At 40.0% G+C, this 22,041-nt stretch overlaps 1 protein-coding gene across 1 annotated transcript; it reads left to right on the plus strand.

Annotated features, from left to right (window-relative positions):
* The first annotated feature begins 245 nt into the window (after positions 1 to 245).
* On the plus strand, positions 246 to 20,548 carry LOC124283144 (C-type lectin domain family 4 member M-like). The gene is made up of 3 exons (XM_046719172.1): positions 246 to 715; positions 1,169 to 1,336; positions 20,400 to 20,548. Exons 1-3 carry the CDS (start codon positions 301 to 303, stop codon positions 20,546 to 20,548), a joined length of 732 nt encoding a protein of 243 aa, XP_046575128.1. The 5' UTR covers positions 246 to 300.
* The last annotated feature ends 1,493 nt before the right edge of the window (positions 20,549 to 22,041 follow it).

The raw sequence follows: 22,041 nt of genomic DNA on the forward strand, positions 1-22,041 counted from the left end.
GACCGCCACCATATAGCTTGAATATTGTTGAGTGCGGCGTAAAACTAAATTCACTCACTCACTCACTCACTCACTAAAACAATAACAATATGAAGTCATACCAGCTTTAAGGAGGCACCACTCAAGCCCCATATTGAAAGTGATAATAAGCTTGACATCTGCTATCAACTAGTTTAACTAATTTAGAACTTCCTGTCATTTGATGTGTCACTCGCTCAAAATCGGTTACAATCATAGTGGCATCTATACCGAAGCTAGTAAGTCCAGACATTTACATCACATCTACATAGAGTAGTCACGATGGACAGAGCTAAGCTTCAAGCTATAGCTGCAGTGTTATACCTGATGATGATAGTGAAGCTTCATGCCATAGAGGATAAAGAAAACGACACAGATACCTGTATTCTGAAGTTAAAGGAAAACGCAAAACGCGTTCGGTCGGAAGTGATAAAAGAGTTGACGGAGGGAATAAAAGAGGAATTTAAGAATCAGTTCAAGGAACATGAGCTTCTGAAGAAGGAGATTGCTGTGAAGAGGGCACGTCAGCGGGTGACAGAGGAAAAGGTGGATGTGTCTTATGAGAGAGTTCAGAGACTCGAGGCTGCTCTCTCACAATGCGCCCCCATCACAGTTCCAAACACAACCCCCATCACAGTCCCAAACACAACCACTTCCACTTCTACGACGACGACAACAACGACTACAGCAGAACCAAGTAAAGTATACATTGTTATTCAATATTCAACCGAAATGCTCAAAACATGGTTGTGTATAAGTAGTATTAATAGTCAACATACGACGAAAGGACTTTTGTGCACATACACATTGTAAATTGGATATCTCTCTATTATATAGGATAGCACAGTCTGTTTTGTTTTGTATCAGTACATTTTTAATGACTTCAACTTTTAATTGAAATGCACCACTGCGACTGCCAATGGTCTGATGAAATGAAAGTGTAGCTCTGTGTATGATCATTTATGCATGTTCATTGTGTGATTTTATTACAAATTCAGTGAACATGTCTGTGTATACATTTCAGTCATTAACTTTTGTAATGACCCTGTAGCTTCACTATCTATTGTCTGCAGTTGTGTTAATCTCTTCTGATGTGAATGTGAATGAAAATGAGTTTTCAAACCTCTCCATTCACGCTGTCATTCTGTAGATTCGTGTGCTGCTGGCTTTGTGAAATTTGAAGACCACTGTTACATACTGGAGCTGGATAAAGTCAAATGGGATTCTGCTGGAAATAGATGTCGTATTCTTGGTGCCGACCTCGTCTCTATTAATACGAAAGCTGAGAACGACTTTCTGGTGAAGAAAATAAAGGAATGTAAGTACAGACGTCATATCCAATGGACAACTACAACAGACCATTTGACAAAGAGAACAATCAATACCTAAGTTCGAAACTTTAGTTATCCTTTGGATTAAACAGACACACTCCATATTTTGATACTTAAAAGGTGCACATTTGAGATGAAACCTGTCTGGTGTGGTGACAGGATCTCCTAATACAGGGTTCGAATCTCCCAATACAAGGTTCGAATCTCCGAATAGAGGGTTCGAATCTCCCAATACCGATTGTGATCTTTAGTTATTATGGTTAACGTGTGAAGGGATGGTCCAGAATCACATAATTTATTAGTGAGTGAGTGAGTTATTTGTTAACGTCACATCAGCAATATTTCAGCCATGTCGTGACGAGAACATTTGACATTGAAATATAATATATATATATAGATATTATAAAAACCTGCCGACGAAGGACAGTAAAAATACTAGATAATCACAGATATCAATATAAAACTAGCGAACAAAGCTAAAATATTCCAATTAAAGAAGACGATACAATGTAAAAATGGGCTATAGATCGCCAACAACTGAAGGTAGATAACCATACTAAGGCTCATGGGGACTTACATTACTTTTGCTACCTGCATGGACCCTAGCTGGATTTACACCATCCCTTCAGCCATTGGCGTTTATACTGAGATTTAGCCAGACATTAAAATGACAAAAATACTACGATTAAAACAAAATTAACCTGGTAGACTGAAATTTACTTGAAATGTTTTGGGACTTACGTACCCTCTCAGGAGGACAATAATTTTACGGTACTTTAACCCTTTGAGGGCACAGCCACTAACAATCTAAGTTAACAATCTAAACTACCAATCATTAAAATACATCTACTTACAGAGCATATTAATAAAAAAAGCAGTAATCAAATCAATTTCTTTTAAAAACCAAGAATTAAATGAACATGAACAGTGTTAAAAAGATCCTTAACAGTTTTAGCATTAAAATATTTATCCCTTATGATGGAGAATTCGACACAGTCAAGCAGGAGATGCTTGACTGTGACTCTCTCATCAAAAGGGATACAAAACGGAGGATCTTCACCTTTCAACAAGTAGTTGTGAGTATACCTTGTATGGCCAATGCGACATCGTCGCATAATGACCTCTTCAAATCTGGACTGACAACCCAAGTGAGTGTAACCAATATAAGGTTGTATTTCATGTAGTTTATTAATACCTACTTGGGTGTCCCACTTCTTCTGCATCAGATCACGGATGAAAGTTCCAATGCAAGCTTTGTAATCAGAGTAAGGAATAAGAAGTGGTGTCACAGATTTGTTGAGGGCTGCCTTAGCAGCAATATCAGCCATTGTGTTCCTAGAAATGCCAACGTGGCTGGGTAACCAACAAAAGACGATGTCGCATTGGCCAGTAGCAAGCTCATTATACAATTCAATAATTTCTAATAAAAGTGGATGTTTACAAGAGAGATTTTTAATAGCCTGAAGACAAGAAAGAGAGTAAGAAAATATTATATATTGTTTATGTTTGGGATGTCGTTGAATATATTTAAGAGCCGTTAATATGGCGTTTGCTTCTGCTGTAAAAATGGAACTGTTATCTAGTATTCTAGAAGATATTGTTCTGGATCCAATGACCGTGGCACATGCCACCGCGCCACCGTCCTTGGACCCATCTGTAAATAAGGATTTGTGTGTATTATATTTAGTTTTTAGTTGATTATATTCTTGTTTATATTGTAATTCATTAGTTTCCGATTTCTTAAACTTTGTCAAAGTTAGGTCAACTTCAGGCCTAACCAGTTGCCAAGGAGGAGAAGAAAGAAGACGGGAAGGAGCTATATTTCCCAGCTCAATGCCGGTAGCGGACAGGAATGGCTCAATTCTGTGCCCAAGAGGCGGAACAAGAGAAGGTTTTTTGTTGTATAAATCCTCACAGAGGGGATGAAAGACACAGTTATGTGCAGGGTTAGACTCATTAGAATATAGTTTAGTAATATATTGTAAAGATAATTTTATACGGCGTTGTGCAAGAGATGGCTCATCTGCCTCAACGTAGAGACTGTCAACAGGAGAAGTTCGAAAGGACCCAAGACAAAGTCTCAGGCCTTGGTGGTGGACAGAATCTAAAAGTTGTAGGTTGCTTTTACAGGCTCCACCATATACGATGGAGCCATAATCAAGTTTGGAACGAACCAATGATCGATACAGATGTAAGAGGGTAGCTTGATCCCCTCCCCACTTAGAATTTGAAACGACATTCATCAAGTCAAGTGCCTTTAGGCATTTAATTTTAAGGGCTTTAATATGTGGTAGAAACGTTAAGTGTGAGTCAAAAATAATACCCAAGAACTTGGCCTCTTTCACAACTTTGATGGGAGTGCCATTTAGAGATAGTTCCGGGTCTTTATGCAGTTTGTTTTTACGGCAGAAATGTATACAATTAGTTTTGGATTTAGAAAATTTAAAGCCATTTTCGAGACACCATTTATCTATCTTGTTTAAGCACAACTGCAGTTGTCGTTCAATAGTATGCATATTTTTCCCATGACAAGAAATATTAAAATCATCCACAAAAAGTGATCCATCTATTGAATCATTTAAAACTTTGGATAAACTGTTTATCTTAATGCTAAACAGTGTGACAGACAAAATACTGCCTTGAGGGAAACCCTGATCCTGATTATAATGGTCAGACAGGGTAGAACCCACTCGGACTTGAAATTGTCTGTCATGTAAAAAATTGGATATAAATTGAGGCAAACGGCCTCGTAATCCAAAATCATGTAAATCTCTTAAGATACCATGTTTCCACGTAGTATCGTATGCTTTTTCTGGATCGAAAAAGATCGACACTGCATGTTGTTTATTAATTATGGCATTTTTCACAAAAGATTCCAAACGCACTAAATGATCAATTGTACTTCTGTTTTTACGGAAACCACACTGTATATCAGTTATTAAGTTGTTGGTTTCCAAGTACCAAACTAATCGATTATTGATCATGCGTTCCATGGTTTTGCAAACGCAGCTAGTGAGTGAAATTGGTCGATAATTAGAAGGATCTGTATGATCACGTCCAGGTTTTGGAATTGGAACAATTATTGCATCACGCCATGAAGAAGGAAATCCACCAGACGTCCAAATACTATCAAAGATATGTAAAAGTGTCTCTAAACAGGATTCTGGTAAGTGCTTCAGGAGTTGATAATGTATGTTATCAGCTCCTGCAGCGGTATCGTGAGCTTGGTCAAGAGCTTTATGAAGCTCATGAATAGAAAATAATTCATTATAGTCTTCCCCATTATCCGTGTTGAAATTAATAGGTTTCTTTTCTTGTTGCTGTTGATAGTTTTGAAATTTGGGTACATAGTTAGAGGAGGAAGAGTGCTTAGCCAAAGTTTCACCTAGTTTATTTGCAATATCTGAAGTATCTGTTAATAAATCATTTCCATTTTTAAGATGGCGGATGCCAGCTTTAGAGCCTTTACCTTTGATTTTGTGTACCATATTCCATACCTTGGACATGGGCGTATGTGAATTGATGTTTGATACATAATTTCTCCAGGATTGACGTTTACTTTGTTTAAAAGTACGCCTAGCTTTGGCATTTAAGATCTTAAATTTATTGAGATTATGGACCATAGGATGGCGACGGAAATAGTGTTCAGCTTTTTTCCGTGCCTTCCTTGCTTGTTTGCAGTTGTCATCAAACCATGGTTTTCGTATGTGAGCAACAGCAGAGGACTTGGGAATACATTCAGCAGCAATTATATTTAGTTCATCAGAGAAACATTTTATGGGATCAGGGGTGTCCATGAAAGCTCAGGTTTCAATTTGTTAGTGCAAAGAGTGTCATATAAATGCCAGTCAGCTTTTTTAAAATTCCATCGTGATGACGGAGGAACATCAGATGGGGACACAGGTTTCAAAATAGTTGGAAAGTGGTCACTTCCACACATGTCATCGTGGACTGACCATGTGAATTCACTCAACAAAGTTGAATCTGCAAGTGACAGATCTAGTGATGAATATGCACCTGTACCAGGATGTAAGTACGTTTTTGAGTCATCATTAAAGATGCAAAGGTCGTTATCAGATATGAAATCTTCGACCACTTTTCCTTTTGATTAATATTTGAACTTCCCCATAACGGATTATGTCCATTTAGGTCACCCATGATGATAAAGGGTTTAGGGAGCTGGTCGCACAATTTTTGGAGTTCAAGCTTCCGAATATTTGAAGAAGGTGGAAGGTATAAGGAACACAGTGTGAACGTAATTTGCAGTGTAAGACGAACTGCTACAGCTTGGAGGTTTGTGGTCAGGGGAACAGGACTGTGAATAACACCCTGTCGCACCAGAACAGAAGCACCCCCGGTAGCCTTAGCACCCGGTGGAGAAAAAGAATGAAAAGAATTAAAGCGTCTTACATCACAATTATCGGTATGTTTAAGGTACGTTTCCTGTAAACAAATAGCTGATGGGTTTATATCTGTTGTTAATAACTGCAGTTCATGGAAATTATGTCTAAGTCCTCTGCAGTTCCATTGAAGAAGACTGGAATGGCTCATGGTGGGTCTATAGGTGATCGCTCACGTGAACGTGAAGAGTAGTTATTACTACTCATACGTTCTGAAGATGGAGTAAAATCCATCTCGAGAGGGTCAAAAAAGTTGTGTAGATCCACTGACGTTTCAGGAGGAGTGGCAATCTTAGTTTTAATTTTCTTTTTTTGTTTTTTCTTTTGATGTTTTGACACTTCGCTGGGTACTTGTATTGGAGAAGTTGTTGCAGTAGCTGGTGTAGACTGAGACGTTGGAGAAGTGGCACATTGTTGACTGTCTGAACGATTCGTCTGACTGTTAGAGGCTTTGGTAATAGGCTCAGGGTGTTCCGTTTTCGCCCATGTCAAGTCAGTTTGACATTCAATTGATCTAGTAGAGGAAGTGCGGGAAACAGCAGCAGCATAGGTTTGTGTTGAGGGTGGTAGCCGGCTAGCGACAACCTTTTTAGCATCTTGAAAAGAAATATTGTTTTGACATTTTACAGTCAAAACATCCTTTTCATATATCCAGGAAGGACAAGATTTGGAAGATGCGTCGTGTTGACCCTTGCAATTAACACAGTTCAGTTCTGCTTTGCAACCAGAGCTTTCATGGTTCCCTCCACAACGATGGCATAGAGATGGACGATTGCAGAATTTGGAACCATGTCCAAATTTCTGACAATTGTAACACCGGAGTGGATTGGGGACATACACCTCCACTCCGATGTTAAAATAGCCTGCCTTAATGGATTTGGGGATAGCAGTCAGCGAAAAAGTGAACAAATAAGTATTTGTTGGGATAATTACATCTCCATCTTTTCTCATGAAACGTTTCACTGAGGTCACATGTTGCCCAGAAAGTTCTTTCAGTATTTCTTCCTCAGTCATTTCCGCGAGACAACGGGCTCTGTCGCGGATGATCCCTCGACTGGAATTTAGAGTTCGGTGTACTGAGACAGTGACTACAGTATTGACAAAAGTGGTACATTTCAAAAGATTAACAGCCTGTGGTCGTCGGGCACATTCTACCAAAAGAGAGCCGCCTCGGAGCCGTGAAACATTTGTTACTTCGCCACAAATGCCTTCAATTGCTTGGCTAATAGCAAAAGGGTTGATTTTCAAAGGGAGTCCATCTTTTGAGTCAACGACAATAAATCGTGCCCAGGAATTTGAATTTTGAGGAAGAGAAATATCATCATCAGAGGACAATATCTCAGCTTCCAAACGTCTCTTCTTTTCACTGCGACTAGAACCAGAATGATTGTGAGCCATGGTGATATAAAATTGATTCGACAGCCCTGGTCCCCACCCACCATGGAGTGTCAACGAGGACGGTGTCTAACTGCATCGGGTCTCCAGCATGCAAACACCAGGGATACAGGGATGTTATACTCAAGCAAATATGACTTGAATAGCTATATTTGTCTACTAAGTTAATTGTTAGGGTGGTTCTGCCCATAACAATAACTTAGAGACATACATTATTCAGCGGTCAACATCGCCAGATTGGCCCATGATCCACCGCCTTCTGGCATAGGACTCTAGGCAAGTAAATATATCAATAATTTTGTACACTAGACGTCAAAATGACCAATACCCAATTATTCAAAAGTGCAAAAATACTTTCTACGCACAGGGCATGGCGTGACCAGCCGATTGTGGTGTGTTGGGCAATAGGAACACGGTTCCAGGCTCCTACTGCCCTCAACCACCAGACTCCCGTCCTCCACCGACACAGGGGCGCAACCCACGGCAAACGGGTTGGTGGACCAAATATCCCCCCGGGTCCACAACGGGGGGTTGAAGGGCGCTTAGCGTTACCCAGCACCCACCACGAGGATGTGGCCCTTCATGGGTGCCCATAATTTATTACATGATGGCATGTACATTTGGCTGTATTTGACATTTGATAAATCTATTATATAAATCTGTGAACTGTTATGTATGGTCTATTATCTATGGCGCATAATGTAAGGATTTAATAATGCAGGGTTTCAGAGAACATAGTTTCGGTAATGATTTGCAAGTAAACAATTCCGTTATATCAGATCTACCAAAATATCACAAGAGAAGTTGTAAGTAAGCTGTCTATAATAAGGGATGTATAATACATATATTAAAGCTGGATCTATCTATTTTTAACATAACATTGACTAGCTCAGGAGACTGATCTGGTGCCATCGCAGAGAATTGTCGTTTTGTTTCATATGCTACAAATCCACCGGAACAAAATTCCTGATACAAAATCGGGTGATAAGGAAGCGTGATCGGATTCGAAATCCTTAGTTGCATAGTGGACATGATCTGACATGAAAATCCACGGCATTGATACAACAAGTGATACTGCATTTCGAATTGCACACATCAGGCACAGCAGTTCTAGTTCATGAAGAGGAGAGAAGCAGTGGAACAAGCTGCGAGGCTAGTGTTGAATGACCTATTGAAACTCAAAGGGTTTTCTTTCATTTGTTTCTATTTCCTAATACTGAGCACAAAGCTGGTCTTGTCGAAGGAACAGTGTAGATGATGCGATTACACCACGGAGTGTACCACTTATAAGAGCAGCACAGATTGCAGATGTCCATCCACTTCTTTCGAGCCGGGATCCCATTTGTTTGATTGTATACTGAGTCAAACTAGAAACCCCACAGTCATATGTTAAATAATATCTAAAAGATAGGACACAAGAACATGATATAGAGGTTATCTTTTATTTGTTGAGGTTGATAGGATGAACTGAGAACAATCACAATGCCAAGAATCGGTCCCATGTGGTTACAGAATTTCTCAATAAAAGGCGTAAACAAAGTGTCAAGTCACACGAAAATAAATCTGATGCGTGAGCCGCCTGTGCATTCACAACTGCCAAGCAACGCCTTCCAGTGGACTGACTGACTGCCTATAAACACATTATTGGGGAGTCTGTGTCATTGTTCCTGCAAAGCAGCACCAGAATCCAGCAAATTCTGGGGCTGGTCCCTGAGATTGCACAGACGTCTACCAAGAGCATCCCACATGTGCTCGATTTTATTGAGATCAGGTGACCTTGAGGGTTAGTCAAGAACGTTGATTCATGCGTTCTGCAGACCTAGTAATTCCTGGTTAAGATGGATGTATGGGGTCTGGCATTGTCATGTTAAAAGTGCAGGCCTGGACCATGAGCTGCCATGAAGGGAATAAGTTCGGGGGCTACACTGATCGCGGTAACCTGCAGCATTAAGGTTCCTATGGATAACCAGAAGTCCCACAGAAATCACCCCAATCCATGACACTTCCGTCCCCAAATCTGTCAACTTTCTGTACATAACACTGAGCATAACGTTCACGGCGTCGCTCCCACATTTTCATCCTACCATCAGCAAAACCTTCATTTATCACTGAAGACAACTCTATTCCAGTCTCTTTGAGTCAATCGAAGGTGTCGTCGGGCACACAACAAACGCTGACGTCGATGTACTGGCGTCAAAATGGTTCCTCGATATGGTCGTCGAACACGAAGGTGAGCAGATCGAAGCCGGTTTCGGGTGGTTTGTGCCGACAATCGACCTCAAAACAGCTCATTTTCTGGTTCCAGTCGCCGTCAACAAAACGGTTACAGAGTTGAGGTAACACAGTTTGACGGTCCTCCGCCCGTGACGCCACACGTGAAAAACAAGTTTTAGCACTATTGTGGGGTGCACGATGTTTGCATTGACTTAAATGTGCTGTGATGAGTTTTTTCTTGAGTCGATATTTGGGGGTTAATATTATGATTCCCGAAAACTGTCTACTAAACAATTCATATAATCATTTACAAATATGAATTGTGACTTTATTTTGACTCAGTATATATAGCTTCAGAAACTATTTATTCCATTTACAACGTGTTCTTAATTTCGCACAAATAGATGACCTTCACAGAGCTGCAGGTGTTAATGTGAGTGGACAGATCATTCATAACGCTGTGTACATAAGGGGCTTGCATTCCCGACGTCTACGTGTTACCATTGATTGTCGTCCCGTCTTATTACTGCAAGACTTTGGTTTCAAGAGCGTTATGTTTTCGGATGAATCAAATGTAACTTTGGACTGCCTTGACAGGCACAGCAGTGTGGCCGTGTGCCGTAATAGTATAATTCAGTATGCAATCAATCAAATCTGATAAAGAAATTGTCTTCACATGGGAAACACTGGACATGTTTCACTAATTACACTCGTTTAACGTTACATCATTGCAGCGGAGTGTACTCATACTAGATAGGCAGTACTAAATGTTTCGCGTGAGAGTAAACATCATTGCCCGCCTCTTACTTTTCCAGTAAGGGCAGTGGGGTAGCCTAGTAATTAAAGCGTTAGAACCTACATCCGTGATCTGATGCAGAAGACGTGGGACACCCAAGTAGGTATTAACAAATTACAGCCTCACATACTCATGATCAAGCAATGTGAACATCTTGAGTGAAAGAGGCACATAGTCATCTGCCATCGTAAAACGCAATACATTAGTATAGTATAGCCTAACTTACCGTCCAGGTATATCTACCACTAATGCTCTCCAAACTGTGTTGCCTGCTACAAGCAGCTGTCTCGGATTGTTTATGGGAGTTAATTCCAATACTATACTGAACCACAAAAGAAATGTCGCACTGATAGGGGTTTCTTAAAGCACACACTTTAATTCACTCTAATTAACAATCAAAACTGAGTTCAAACTTGACAATTATGGTTAACACATTTTCGGGAAACACATTTAAAGTTCACACAAACAAACTCATCAAAAATGCTACCATTAAGATACCCCAAAGTCAGTATCGTGTGTGACCTCTATTGGCATCGATGAAATGGTTGCATCGTCTGTACATGGAATGAATTAGCCGTTCGATGAAGATCACACGCACTTGGGTCCATACTCTGCGAAATGCCTGATCGAGTCTAACCGTAGTTGTCGGCCTTGGTTGGAGGCCATTCAGTCTTCTTTGAATCTCGTCCCAAAGATGTTCTACTAGACTTAAATTGATACTGAGTGCAAGAGTTTTGTAGGGTTAGGATGCCATGCTATCTTAGGAAGTCCAATGTTGCTCTGACAGTGTGGGCACGACCGTTGTCTTGCTGGAAGATGTGATTTCTGTAACGTCGAAAATGTCGTGGGGTCTTATGACGTAATAAATATAACGAGCAGCTGTCATGTCATTTCCTCACCCTGGACCAAGATTCTGGAACACCACGGTATTAACTATCTGGTTCAGACCGATTGCACCCCACACTATGATGCTTGGACCACCCCACGAGTCTCTTTCAACAATACACTCATTGGAAAACATTTCACCACGCCCTCGCCATACTCTCACTCTGCCATCGACTGTCGAAACACAATATCGGCTTTCATGAGATAATAGCACAGTTCTCCATTGTCGATAACGCCAATGTCGATGCTGAGTTGCCCATTGCAGTCGGTTTTGGCGGTGATGATCTGTGACAGTAGAGGTTTCTTCCGCGCAAACGTCCACGCACTGTATCGGCACTGACGGGTCTGTTGTGAGTCCAAATGGTCTGCCGTGCTGTTTCCGTCGCTTTTGGGAAGCGATCCTGCAGATGGTCGTGCACAGCCTGCCATTCTTGACGATGTGATGTTACTGAAGGTCGCCCACCGCGTGGACGGTCTTGAATGCTCTTAGTGACCTGATACCACTCCTGCTGTCCTAACATGAACATTGAAATGATTGGCTACCCTCTGTGCCGCCTGGACAAGCTACAACCGTCCCACGACTTGGTTCCTCTGATTTCTCGTAAGACGTGGCATGGTGGTTGTGTCAAAACAAAAATGATTTCAGGTGAGTTTGGGACTCGCTTTCATTGGTAGGGTTGTCACGACATGCACGTGCATTTTCATTTTCACGAATGTCATACGGAACCTTTTACCATGTCTGCCTTTTTCGGTGCGTTTGGTCGATATGCTTTTCATCAGAAAACACACTGATGTTGGTAATAACTGCCATTTTGGATTGAAAAACATGTTCTGAAAACGGTACAATCATAATGAAAACACCACCTTGCAAGAAAAAAATTTTGCATTTGGTTTTGAAAAGCGACGTTTCTTTTTGGTGGTTCAGTATAGTTGCAAACTAGTTGCAACTGGCTTCAATACAGCATTTCTGCAAGACGGTCGAACAGGCAAACACATATAGATATAAAAAAAAATTATATTACAAATATACTTTGAAAACTTCGTAGCTGTAAAACAATATAACTTGTCCAGCATAATTACATATGTATTACATCAATGTATTCCTGATGTTTGATTATTTTATAAATAACAAAACGTAATAATCTAAATTGAAATGTTTATAGTTTAAGTACCAACATTCGGTATGAAATCCTTGTTGTTGTTTTAACCGAAAACTGAATTAAATGGAACAAATAGCGACGTCGTGCACAGAGAACCGAAAATATCTGCAAAATGTACTTTGGGCGGCCGTCTCGGTCTATCTGTCTCCACCAAAGGGTGCTATATACCAGATTAGAATTATAGATTACTGTTGCGATTACTCCTGAAAACATTCCTTAATTCGAGCAGATGGCATGATATATGCACATATATTATCGTCCCAAAGATTAAAAAGAAAATCTTGGATTTTCTGTACTACAAGGTGGCGCCGCTAATTTGGATCATGTCCAGAAATGTTCGGATTGGTTCTATGTATATGTGCCAAGTTTCAACCCAAAGTAATCAATTGTAACAAAATCATTCTTTAATGTGTAATGTCAGACTACCCGCCTGAGGAGACGAAGAAGATCGGACATTTCTGGATAGGGATGCTGTATGAAGACGGAAAATACAAGTGGTCTGACGGCACTAAGGTAGGCTTCACTGACTGGCGTTCGACCAATGAACCTAACTGTATGCAAGACGTATGTTCAGCACTCATTTCGACGTTCGAGGCAGCGTACAAGTGGGAGGACGCGGTCTGGTCTTATGAATTCCACTATATATGTGAGAAGGATGCAATATAGATACAGGATTCCTCTTTCCAAGGACACGTGAAAATCTGGGTTAGAATTGCTCTTTAGCAACCCATGCTTGTCGCAAGAGACGACCAACGGGATCGGGTGGCCACGGTCGCTGACTTTGTTGACACATGTCATAATACCCAAATTGCGTAGATCGATGTTCATGATGTGAATCACTGGATTGTTTGGTCTAGGCTTGATTATTTACAGACCGCCATCATATAGCTGGAATATTGCTGAGTGCGGTGTTAAACAACAACAGCCAAACCAAACCTTCTTTCCTGGTTGTGTTTTGCACTTTAAAAGCTAAAGGAAAATAAACTCTTTGTGTTTTCGTATTGTGGTTATTTTGTATTTGCATGAAATGTGAATAGATCCTCCTACTTGATTGGATGTCAATACCAATTTTAGGAACCACGTGATAGTTCCCATTACATGGATTGGGTAAAACTGAATGTCCCACACACTCGTGTACAAATTACATCTGAATCCACATACAAGGCCCTTTCCTCTACATATAGGTTCAGGGCTTGGATATTCTAAGGGCGTCAGTTCGCATCACTAATGATTTGATATCGTCACCTTGTTCAACACGGTCGGAGGTTCACACAGTTTTACAAGCGCTTTGAAACCGTTTACACTTCCATGTAACACATTCAAACAGATGTTCAAATACAAAAGTCAAATCTAAACGGGGTCTTACAACATTTGCATAAACGCGTTTAGGTGAAGCTTTTAGGATCAACTACTTTAAATGTTTCAATGCTTTTGATTGGAATTATAACGTCGTATTTGACGATAGCAAAGGCCAACAAAACCAAAGTTAACATAAATTGAATAACTAAAAGATTATTTCCGAGTTGGGTATTAGGTACTTAAAATACAACAAGAGTTGTCAAGTAATCTTTGTATAAAACCCACTGTTTTGCAACTGAAAGTAATGCTTCGAATCCGAAATGTAGCGAAGTAAACTACGTTACGGTGAATGCAATACTCTATTAGGGTGCTTATTATTAAAGAGACATATTAAAGATTATATCTTCCTCTCACTGACCGTGTAATCCGTGGAAGATAATCAACCCAATCTTTCCCAATGTGTTCATCTTTTTAGTATGAACATAAATACAGTACTGAGTTACTAATAAGCCCGAAGTCATTTTTCAACATGACAACACCCGAACTCACACGGCAAGACTGACAATAGCCTTTTCAAGAACAACAACATCCAGATACTACCATTATATCTATTATAATAATATATTTATTTTCTGCTTCCTGACCTTGGTGGAGACTAATCTGGTGACAGAAAACCTAATGACAGTCATGAATGTTAAAGAAGAGTGCCAGTCGAGATCCTCAAGGTGACATCAGTATAGCACCTTTAAAAATAGTGATAGGGATAGTGATAACAAATCTGTCTAAATAGCGATTGTCTGGACACTTTCATTTCAGTTCCCTGTACATCAAGCGTTTGTTATTTTCCACATGAACGCGTGAACCTCTATACATTCAAAAGGTAGCAGAGGAACAATGTTTCTGTCATTCCATTTCAAACAATCACAATATGAAGTCATACCAGCTTTAAGGAGGCACCAATCAAACGCCACATTGTAAGCGATAATAAGCTTGACATCTGCTATCATCTAATTTAACTAATTTAAAACTTCCTGTCATTTGATGTGTCACTCACTCAAAATCGGTTACAATCAAAGTGGCATCTATACCGAAGCTAGTTAGTCACGACATTTACATCACAACTACATAGAGTAGCCACGATGGACAGAGCTAAGCTTCACGCTATAGCTGCAGTTTTATACCTGATGAAGATAGTGAAGCTTCATGCCATAGAGGATAAAGAAAACGACACAAATACCTGTATTCTGAAGTTAAAGAGAACGCAAAACGCGTTCGGTCGGAAGTGATAAAAGAGTTGACGGAGGGAATAAAAGAGGAATTTAAGAATCAGTTCAAGGAACATGAGCTTCTGAAGAAGGAGATTGCTGTGGAGAGGGCTCGTCAGCGGGTGATAGAGGTGAAGGTGGATGTGTTTTATGAGAGAGTTCAGAGACTCGAGGCTGCTCTCTCACAATGCGCCCCCATCACAGTTCCAAACACAACCCCCATCACAGTCCCAAACACAGCCACTTCCCACTTCTACGACGACGACAACAACTACAGCAGAACCAAGTAAAGTATACATTGTTATTCAATATTCAACCGAAATGCTCAAAACATGGTTGTGTATAAGTAGTATAAATAGTCAACATACGCCGAAAGGACTTTTGTGCACACACACATTGTAAATCTCTCTATTATATAGGATAAGAATACCACAGTCTGTTTTGTTTTGTATCAGTACATTTTAATGACTTCAACTTTTAATTGAAATGCACCTCTGCGACTGCCAATGGCCTGGTGAAATGAAAGTGTAGCTCTCATTTATGCATGTTCATTGTGTGATTTTTATTATAAATTCAGTGAACATGTCTGTGTATACATATCAGTCATTAACTTTTGTAATGACCTAGTCTCTCGTACAGACCCTGAAGCAAATATATCCAAGAAAGCCCACACAAGTCTAGAAAATGTGGCAAGTCTAGATTTCCTCAGCTTCAGGGTCTGTACCAATCTGCTGAATTCACAAGCCAGAATATGGCTTGTAATTATCAGTTGATCTCTAGCTGTCACTAGTGTTTAATATTAACTCATGGGGAGCCTCCCTCACCACTCCCCAAGACCCCACGCTGAGCCAAGGCCTCCTGCTTCTGCCTGTCCTCTCACTCCAGACAAACAACATGTGTGATTACACTAAAGACCTAATGACTTATACAATCTGAGTATTTTCTTTAACTGTTTCATTTTACACTGGCGTAGAGAGGGGATCATTTCGAAAAGTTTTCCATCTCGGGGTAAAATGAATTGGAACCTTGATGAGGATGAAAGCAAATATACATAGCATTCGTCCAAATCAGAATACAATGATTGAAAAGTACTTAAGTGGTGAAGATGTGTTGTTTTGTCCTCGATCCAGGAGTGGAAAATCACTGACATTCGAAATTCTCCCTATTCAGACAAGTCAGTAGAAAATACAAGCCATGCTACTGTTATTGTTGTGTCATCCTTCATTTGCATGATGAAGAGACAAACAGAGAAATATAAATCATTAAGCTCAAAGCAGTGTACCTCAACGATGTAGGCATTTGTGACTTTATCCATAAACTTTGAAAGGACATTGTCATGGGGATCTGATGGCATATTGTTATCCCCCGCAGCAACGAAGTTGCGGGGAATATAGAAACGATTTCCGTCCGTCCGTCCGTCCGTCCGTCCGTCCGTCCGTCATGCTTTGTCCGAAGCATATCACCTAAACTATTTGTGATAGCTTAACCAAACTTGGTACACATGTCAAGCATGATCACTAGATGTGCCTTTTGGGGGTTAGACCCAGATATGAATGTTATTTTTTGTTGTTTCCATGGAAACATGACTTAGGCTGTGACTATGAGAATGTCATCTTGTCCAAAGCAAATCTCCTAAATTATACATGCTAGCTTCATCAAACTTGGTACACATATTAAGCAGGATCCATAAATGTGCCACGTGATGGTTAGACCCAGATATGAATTATATTTTTCCGGTTTCCGTGGAAACGTAACTTTCCATGGAGGCTGTTGCTATGAGGATGTCATCTTGTCCAGAACAGAACTTTAAAACCGTTGAATATTTTTTCACCAAATTTGGCACATAGATAGGTCTGGTGATATACTGGTGCCTTTCGGTAGTTTTAGATTTCTGAATAAAACATATCTTGTGTTTCCTTGGCAACAAGTTTGACTTTGACTGACTGAAATTGGTGGTAGTGCTCTTTTCCGAGCAGAACTTAAAACCTTTCAATACTCTCCTTCCACTTTGTAATATAGTCACAGACTTGGTTGACACATATCATTGCATCCCATTTGTGTAGATTGATGCTCATGCTGTTGATCACTGGATTATCTGGTCCAGATTCTATACTACCCATCAAAAGTTTAGACTCACTAGTGTAAATGTAGCCACTTACTTGTCCACTGTTCTAAACTAGCTTTTTGCAAAATATTCCATACTGTTTAAAGGTACTGTTTAGTTATGAACTGGTGTATTGTAAAACATATTCGTAACATTGAAAAGATTATTGTCATGAGTTCAGTAAATGATTAAAATCTGTGAAAATTGGCGAATTCTTAACAAAACTTTACACCAAAACGCATCTGTTCACATGCACGACATTTGCTCATGCCTTTCGCAATTTGAAGCATCATCCTTGTGCAGTTCATCTGCATAAGGTTTTCAGTTGGTTCCCAAGTTGGTGGAGAAATTCATCTTCGATGTAACCACATACATATACATAACATATAGTGAGTGCTTTCAGTGACTCTAAACTTTGATGGGTAGTATATTATTTACAGACAGCTTGAATATTGCAGAGTGTGGCATAAAACTAAACTCACTCACTCACTCACTGCTATATACACACCAATAACATTTGACACAGTCATAACTTACTGACATATACATGAAGAGTATTTTGCCATTGCGGGGGATATTGATGACTTTTTCTGCTTGTTACATTATATATATGCGACATCAATTAAACTTCCAAATATAGTGCAGACACAACCTTTGGATTTTGGAGAATATAAATAACTTTTGAATTGTTTGTGTGAGATCCAGTTGTCCAGCCATAGGAATATCAAGAGATGCTACCCTTAGCTGGTACCACTGCTTGCTCTCAAAATAGATTTGGCGACACTTGATACTCATTACCCCAAATCGGCCCACACCACTGGCAGTAGGACCAGGAGGCAGAGGGGGCAGTAAATATTCCTGTCACACACAATTAAAGGAGTAATGGGTGATAAGAATCTTTGCATGTGTTGTGAAATTCCAAGAAATTATCCCTCTGCAGATTTGTTTAGTCTCTGAAAATGAAGAAAGTCTCAGGACTCCTTTTCATTAAATTTGTTTTTTTTTACTATGAACTTTTTCAGTAAAATATGTTCATTTCAGAGAGACTAGTTGTTAGTCTAGTAATGACCCTGTAGCTTCACTATCTATTGTCTGTAGCTGTGTTAATCTCTTCTGATGTGAATGTGAAGGAAAATGAGTTTTCGAACCTCTCCATTCACGTTGTCATTTTGTAGATTCGTGTGCTGCTGGCTTTGTGAAATTTGAAGACCACTGTTACATACTGGAGCTGGGTGAAGTCAAATGGGATTCTGCAAGAACTAGATGTCGTATTCTTGGTGCCGACCTCGTTTCTATCAATACGGAAGCTGAGAATAGCTTGATGGAAAAAGTAAAGGAATGTAAGTACAGACGTCATATTCGATGTGGTTGTTGTGTTATCATCTGTTATTACAGATATCAAGAGCATGTTCTTCATTTTGTTTCTCGGTCACATACAACTTCAACAGACCCCATAACCCCCACCCACCGACCCCCACCTCACCCTTTGTGGTATTTTGACAAAGAGAAAAACAATCAATAAGTAAGGTTCCTTTCGATTAAACAGACTGATACTTAGAAGATGCACATTAGGTCCATTTGTCAACAGCCTATAATCAGGGAGGAATGATACATACATTAAAGCTGGAAGCCATCATTTTTAACATAGCATTGACTAGTTCAGGAGACTGATCTGTGTCATGGCAGAGAAATGTCGTTTTGTTTCATATGCTACAAATCCACCGGAACAAACTTAATTATACAAAATTCCCGTGATAAGGAAGGGTGATCGGATCCGAAAGCGACAATTGCATAGTTGACATGATCTGACATCTAACTATTGTTAATGAGTACCTCCAACAGGAGAACAATAACGCCCTACCATCACCAGAACTCAGTGCTCAATCAACAGCCACCCGAAACTCTCGACAAAGTTGGCACTGCATGAGATGGAATGAATCAAGCTGACACTGAATTGACATTTTATTAGAAGTATTCCTCGTCAAATGGGGGATTGTCTTGAGAATAGAGGCGGATACACGAGATTTTAATAAGTTTGACTGTACTTGAGAAATGGCCAATCATCTCAGAAAATCATCAGACGTTGAACGACTAATGCAAATCTCAGGCAGATTCCCTCGCTATGCAGTTTGACTATTATTAGCACTAAATGTAGGAAATATCAACAGGTGTGACACACTTTTGTTGATTAATATAGCCTAACTTACCGTTCATTTATATTTACCACTAATGCTGCCCAAACGGTGTTGTCGACTACAAGCAGCTGTCTCAGGTTGTTTATGGGAGTTAGTTCCAATGATAGTTGCAAACTAACTGTCTTCATACAGCATTTCTGTAACACGGTCGAACACGCAAGCACATAGTCTGCTTTACACGTGCCTCCAAAACTCAGGTAAAGCGCCTACAATCTCCAAAATAAAGCTGCCCGTCGCGTTACCCGTTCTAAGCCGTCCTGTGACGTACAGTTCATTCTGGATTCCTTTCACTCAGTTACGGATCCATGAAAGAATTGATTTCAAGGTACTCACTCTCGCTTACCAGTGTGTTAACTCCACGGCTTCATTATCATACCTGTGTGATCTTCTCACACCATACACTCATGCTCGTGCCCCCTCAGATCCAGTAACCAACACCTGCTAGATCCTCCATCATCCAACCTTAAGATATTTGGTGCCCACTCCTTTGCTTCAGTTGCAAACCGCACAATGGAACTCACTTCCACATAAACTACGTACAGCTCCATCCCTTCAAGTGTTCAAGCGTAACACCAAAGGCACACCTGTTCAGTCGGTACAAACAGTAACTCTCCCAAAGCCTCATATTTACGACAATCTTCTACAATACTGATTCATGGACTTTTTGATGTGTTTGTTTTTAAACATTTGTGCACGCTTTGAGCATGCCCCTTTGTTGTATGGAGTATTGCGCAATATAAGTACCTTTATTATTATCATATGTATACATATTAGAAATAGGTTAATGAAATATATTTAGAAAAAAATCATAGCTGTAAACATTGTCGAGCATAATTACATTTCCTGATGTTTATTTTATAAATAACAAAAGTAATAATCTTATTTAAAATGCTAATAATGTTAGTACCAACATTCAGTAAATAATATTTGTTATTGTTTTTTAATCCAGAGCGGAAATAAATCGAACAAATAGCCATATCATGAACAAAGAACCGAAAATATCTGCAACAATGTACTTTGGGCGGCCGTCTTGGATTTTCTCTGTCACCACCAAAGGAGCGATATATCCGATATTAATTATATACAGTACTGTTGCGGATTACTTCCTGAATACATTCCTTAATTTGACCAGATAGCATGATATATTAAGCATAGATTAACATCACAATAGATCTTGGCTGAGTTGGCGGTCATCTGTCGCTGCTGAGCTGGATCATATCCAGAAATGTTCGACTTGGTTCGGAAGTATTCGTGTGCCAGGTTTAGTGCTTTTAACCCAAGGTGAGCGAGTTTAACAAAAGTATGCCTTTACTGACGACTGTGATGTGTAATTTCAGACTACCCGCCTGACGAGGAGAGCGCCGCACATTTCTGGATGGGAATGTTGTACGAAGACGGAAAATACATGTGGGCTGACGGTACCGAGGTGGATTTACTGACTGGCGTTCGGCCTTTGAGCCTAACTGTATGCATTCTTGAAATGTAAAGCATCATTTCAACGTTGTGGTCAGCTTACAAGTGGGAGGACGCGAGTTTGGCTTATGACTTCCACTACATATGTGAGAAAGAGTGAGTGAGTGAGTTTAGTTTACGCCGCACTCAGCAATATTCCAGCTATATGGCGGCGGTCTGTAAATAATCGAGTCTGACCAGACAATCCAGTGATGAACAGCATGAGCATCGATCTGCGCAATTGGGAACCGATGACATGTGTCAACCAAGTCAGCGAAACTGACCACCTCGATCCCGTTAGTCGCCTCTTACGACAAGATAGTCGCCTTTTATGGCAAGCACATGGGTTGCTGAAGACCTATTCTACCCCGGATCTTCACGGGTCTATGTGAGAAAGATGCAGCATAGATGCTGGATTCCTCTTCTAAGGGTTGTTTGGTACTTAGAGGCTAAAGCAAAATAAATTCTTTCGTTTGTCATATTGTGGTTAGTTGCATTTGAATAGAACAGAAAGATCTTACTACCTAATTTGATGTCAATACCAATTTTTTCCTTTCAATGGATTTGGTAAAACTGAACGACCACATACTCGCGCACAGATGATGCCTATTCTTCTACATAGAATATCCAGTATTGTAAAATTATTGTCCTCCTGAGAGGGTACATCAGACCCAAAAGTTTCTAAGTCAATTTTATATCTACCAAGCTTTTGTAAATTCAGCTGTGATCAATGCAGGTAGCAAAACGACTGTAAGTCACCATGGCCCCTCATATGGTGATTTTCCTTCACTTGCTGGCAATCTATAGCCCGCTTTATGTTGTGTATTGCCCAAATAGTGCTATCATCTCCAATTTAACATGCTAGTTTTAAATTCGAACTGTGATATTCTAGTTTTTACTGTCCTTTGCCGACAGGTTTTTATAATATACATGTGTATTATTTATAAATATCAAATTTGTTATCATCACGATATGACTGAAAATATTGTCGATGTGACGATAAATATTAGCTCACTTACTCACTCAAATAAAATATATATCTGAGTCGGGTAACCAACGGTGTCAATTTACATCACTATTGACTTGATATCGTCGTCTTGTTTAACAAAAATCGAAATTTCACACAGTTTTCCTAGCGCTTTGAGATCATTTACACTTCCATGAACACACCCAATAGTTCAGTGAAGAAAAAATCCAAACAGGGAGAACATTTGCATAAAAGCGTTTAGTTAAAGTTCTACAGATTCAACAGCTTTAAATGTTCCAATATGCATGGATTTAACTTGGGAGTCTATTTGCCAGTACACTCTTTCTCAGTTCTGAAACCCGTGAAGATCCGGGGTAGAATAGGTCTTCAGCAACCCATGCTTGCCACAAAGGCGACTATGCTTGTCGTAAGTGGCGACTAACGGATCGGGTGGTCAGGCTCGCTGACTTGGTTGACACATGTCATCGGTTCCCAATTGCGCAGATCGATTCTTAGGCAGTTGATCACTGGATTGTCTGGTCCAGACTCGATTATTTACA

This window comes from Haliotis rubra, unplaced genomic scaffold (genome assembly GCF_003918875.1).
Source record: "Haliotis rubra isolate DU_JTF1 unplaced genomic scaffold, ASM391887v1 Scf31, whole genome shotgun sequence".
Taxonomy (NCBI): domain Eukaryota; kingdom Metazoa; phylum Mollusca; class Gastropoda; order Lepetellida; family Haliotidae; genus Haliotis; species Haliotis rubra.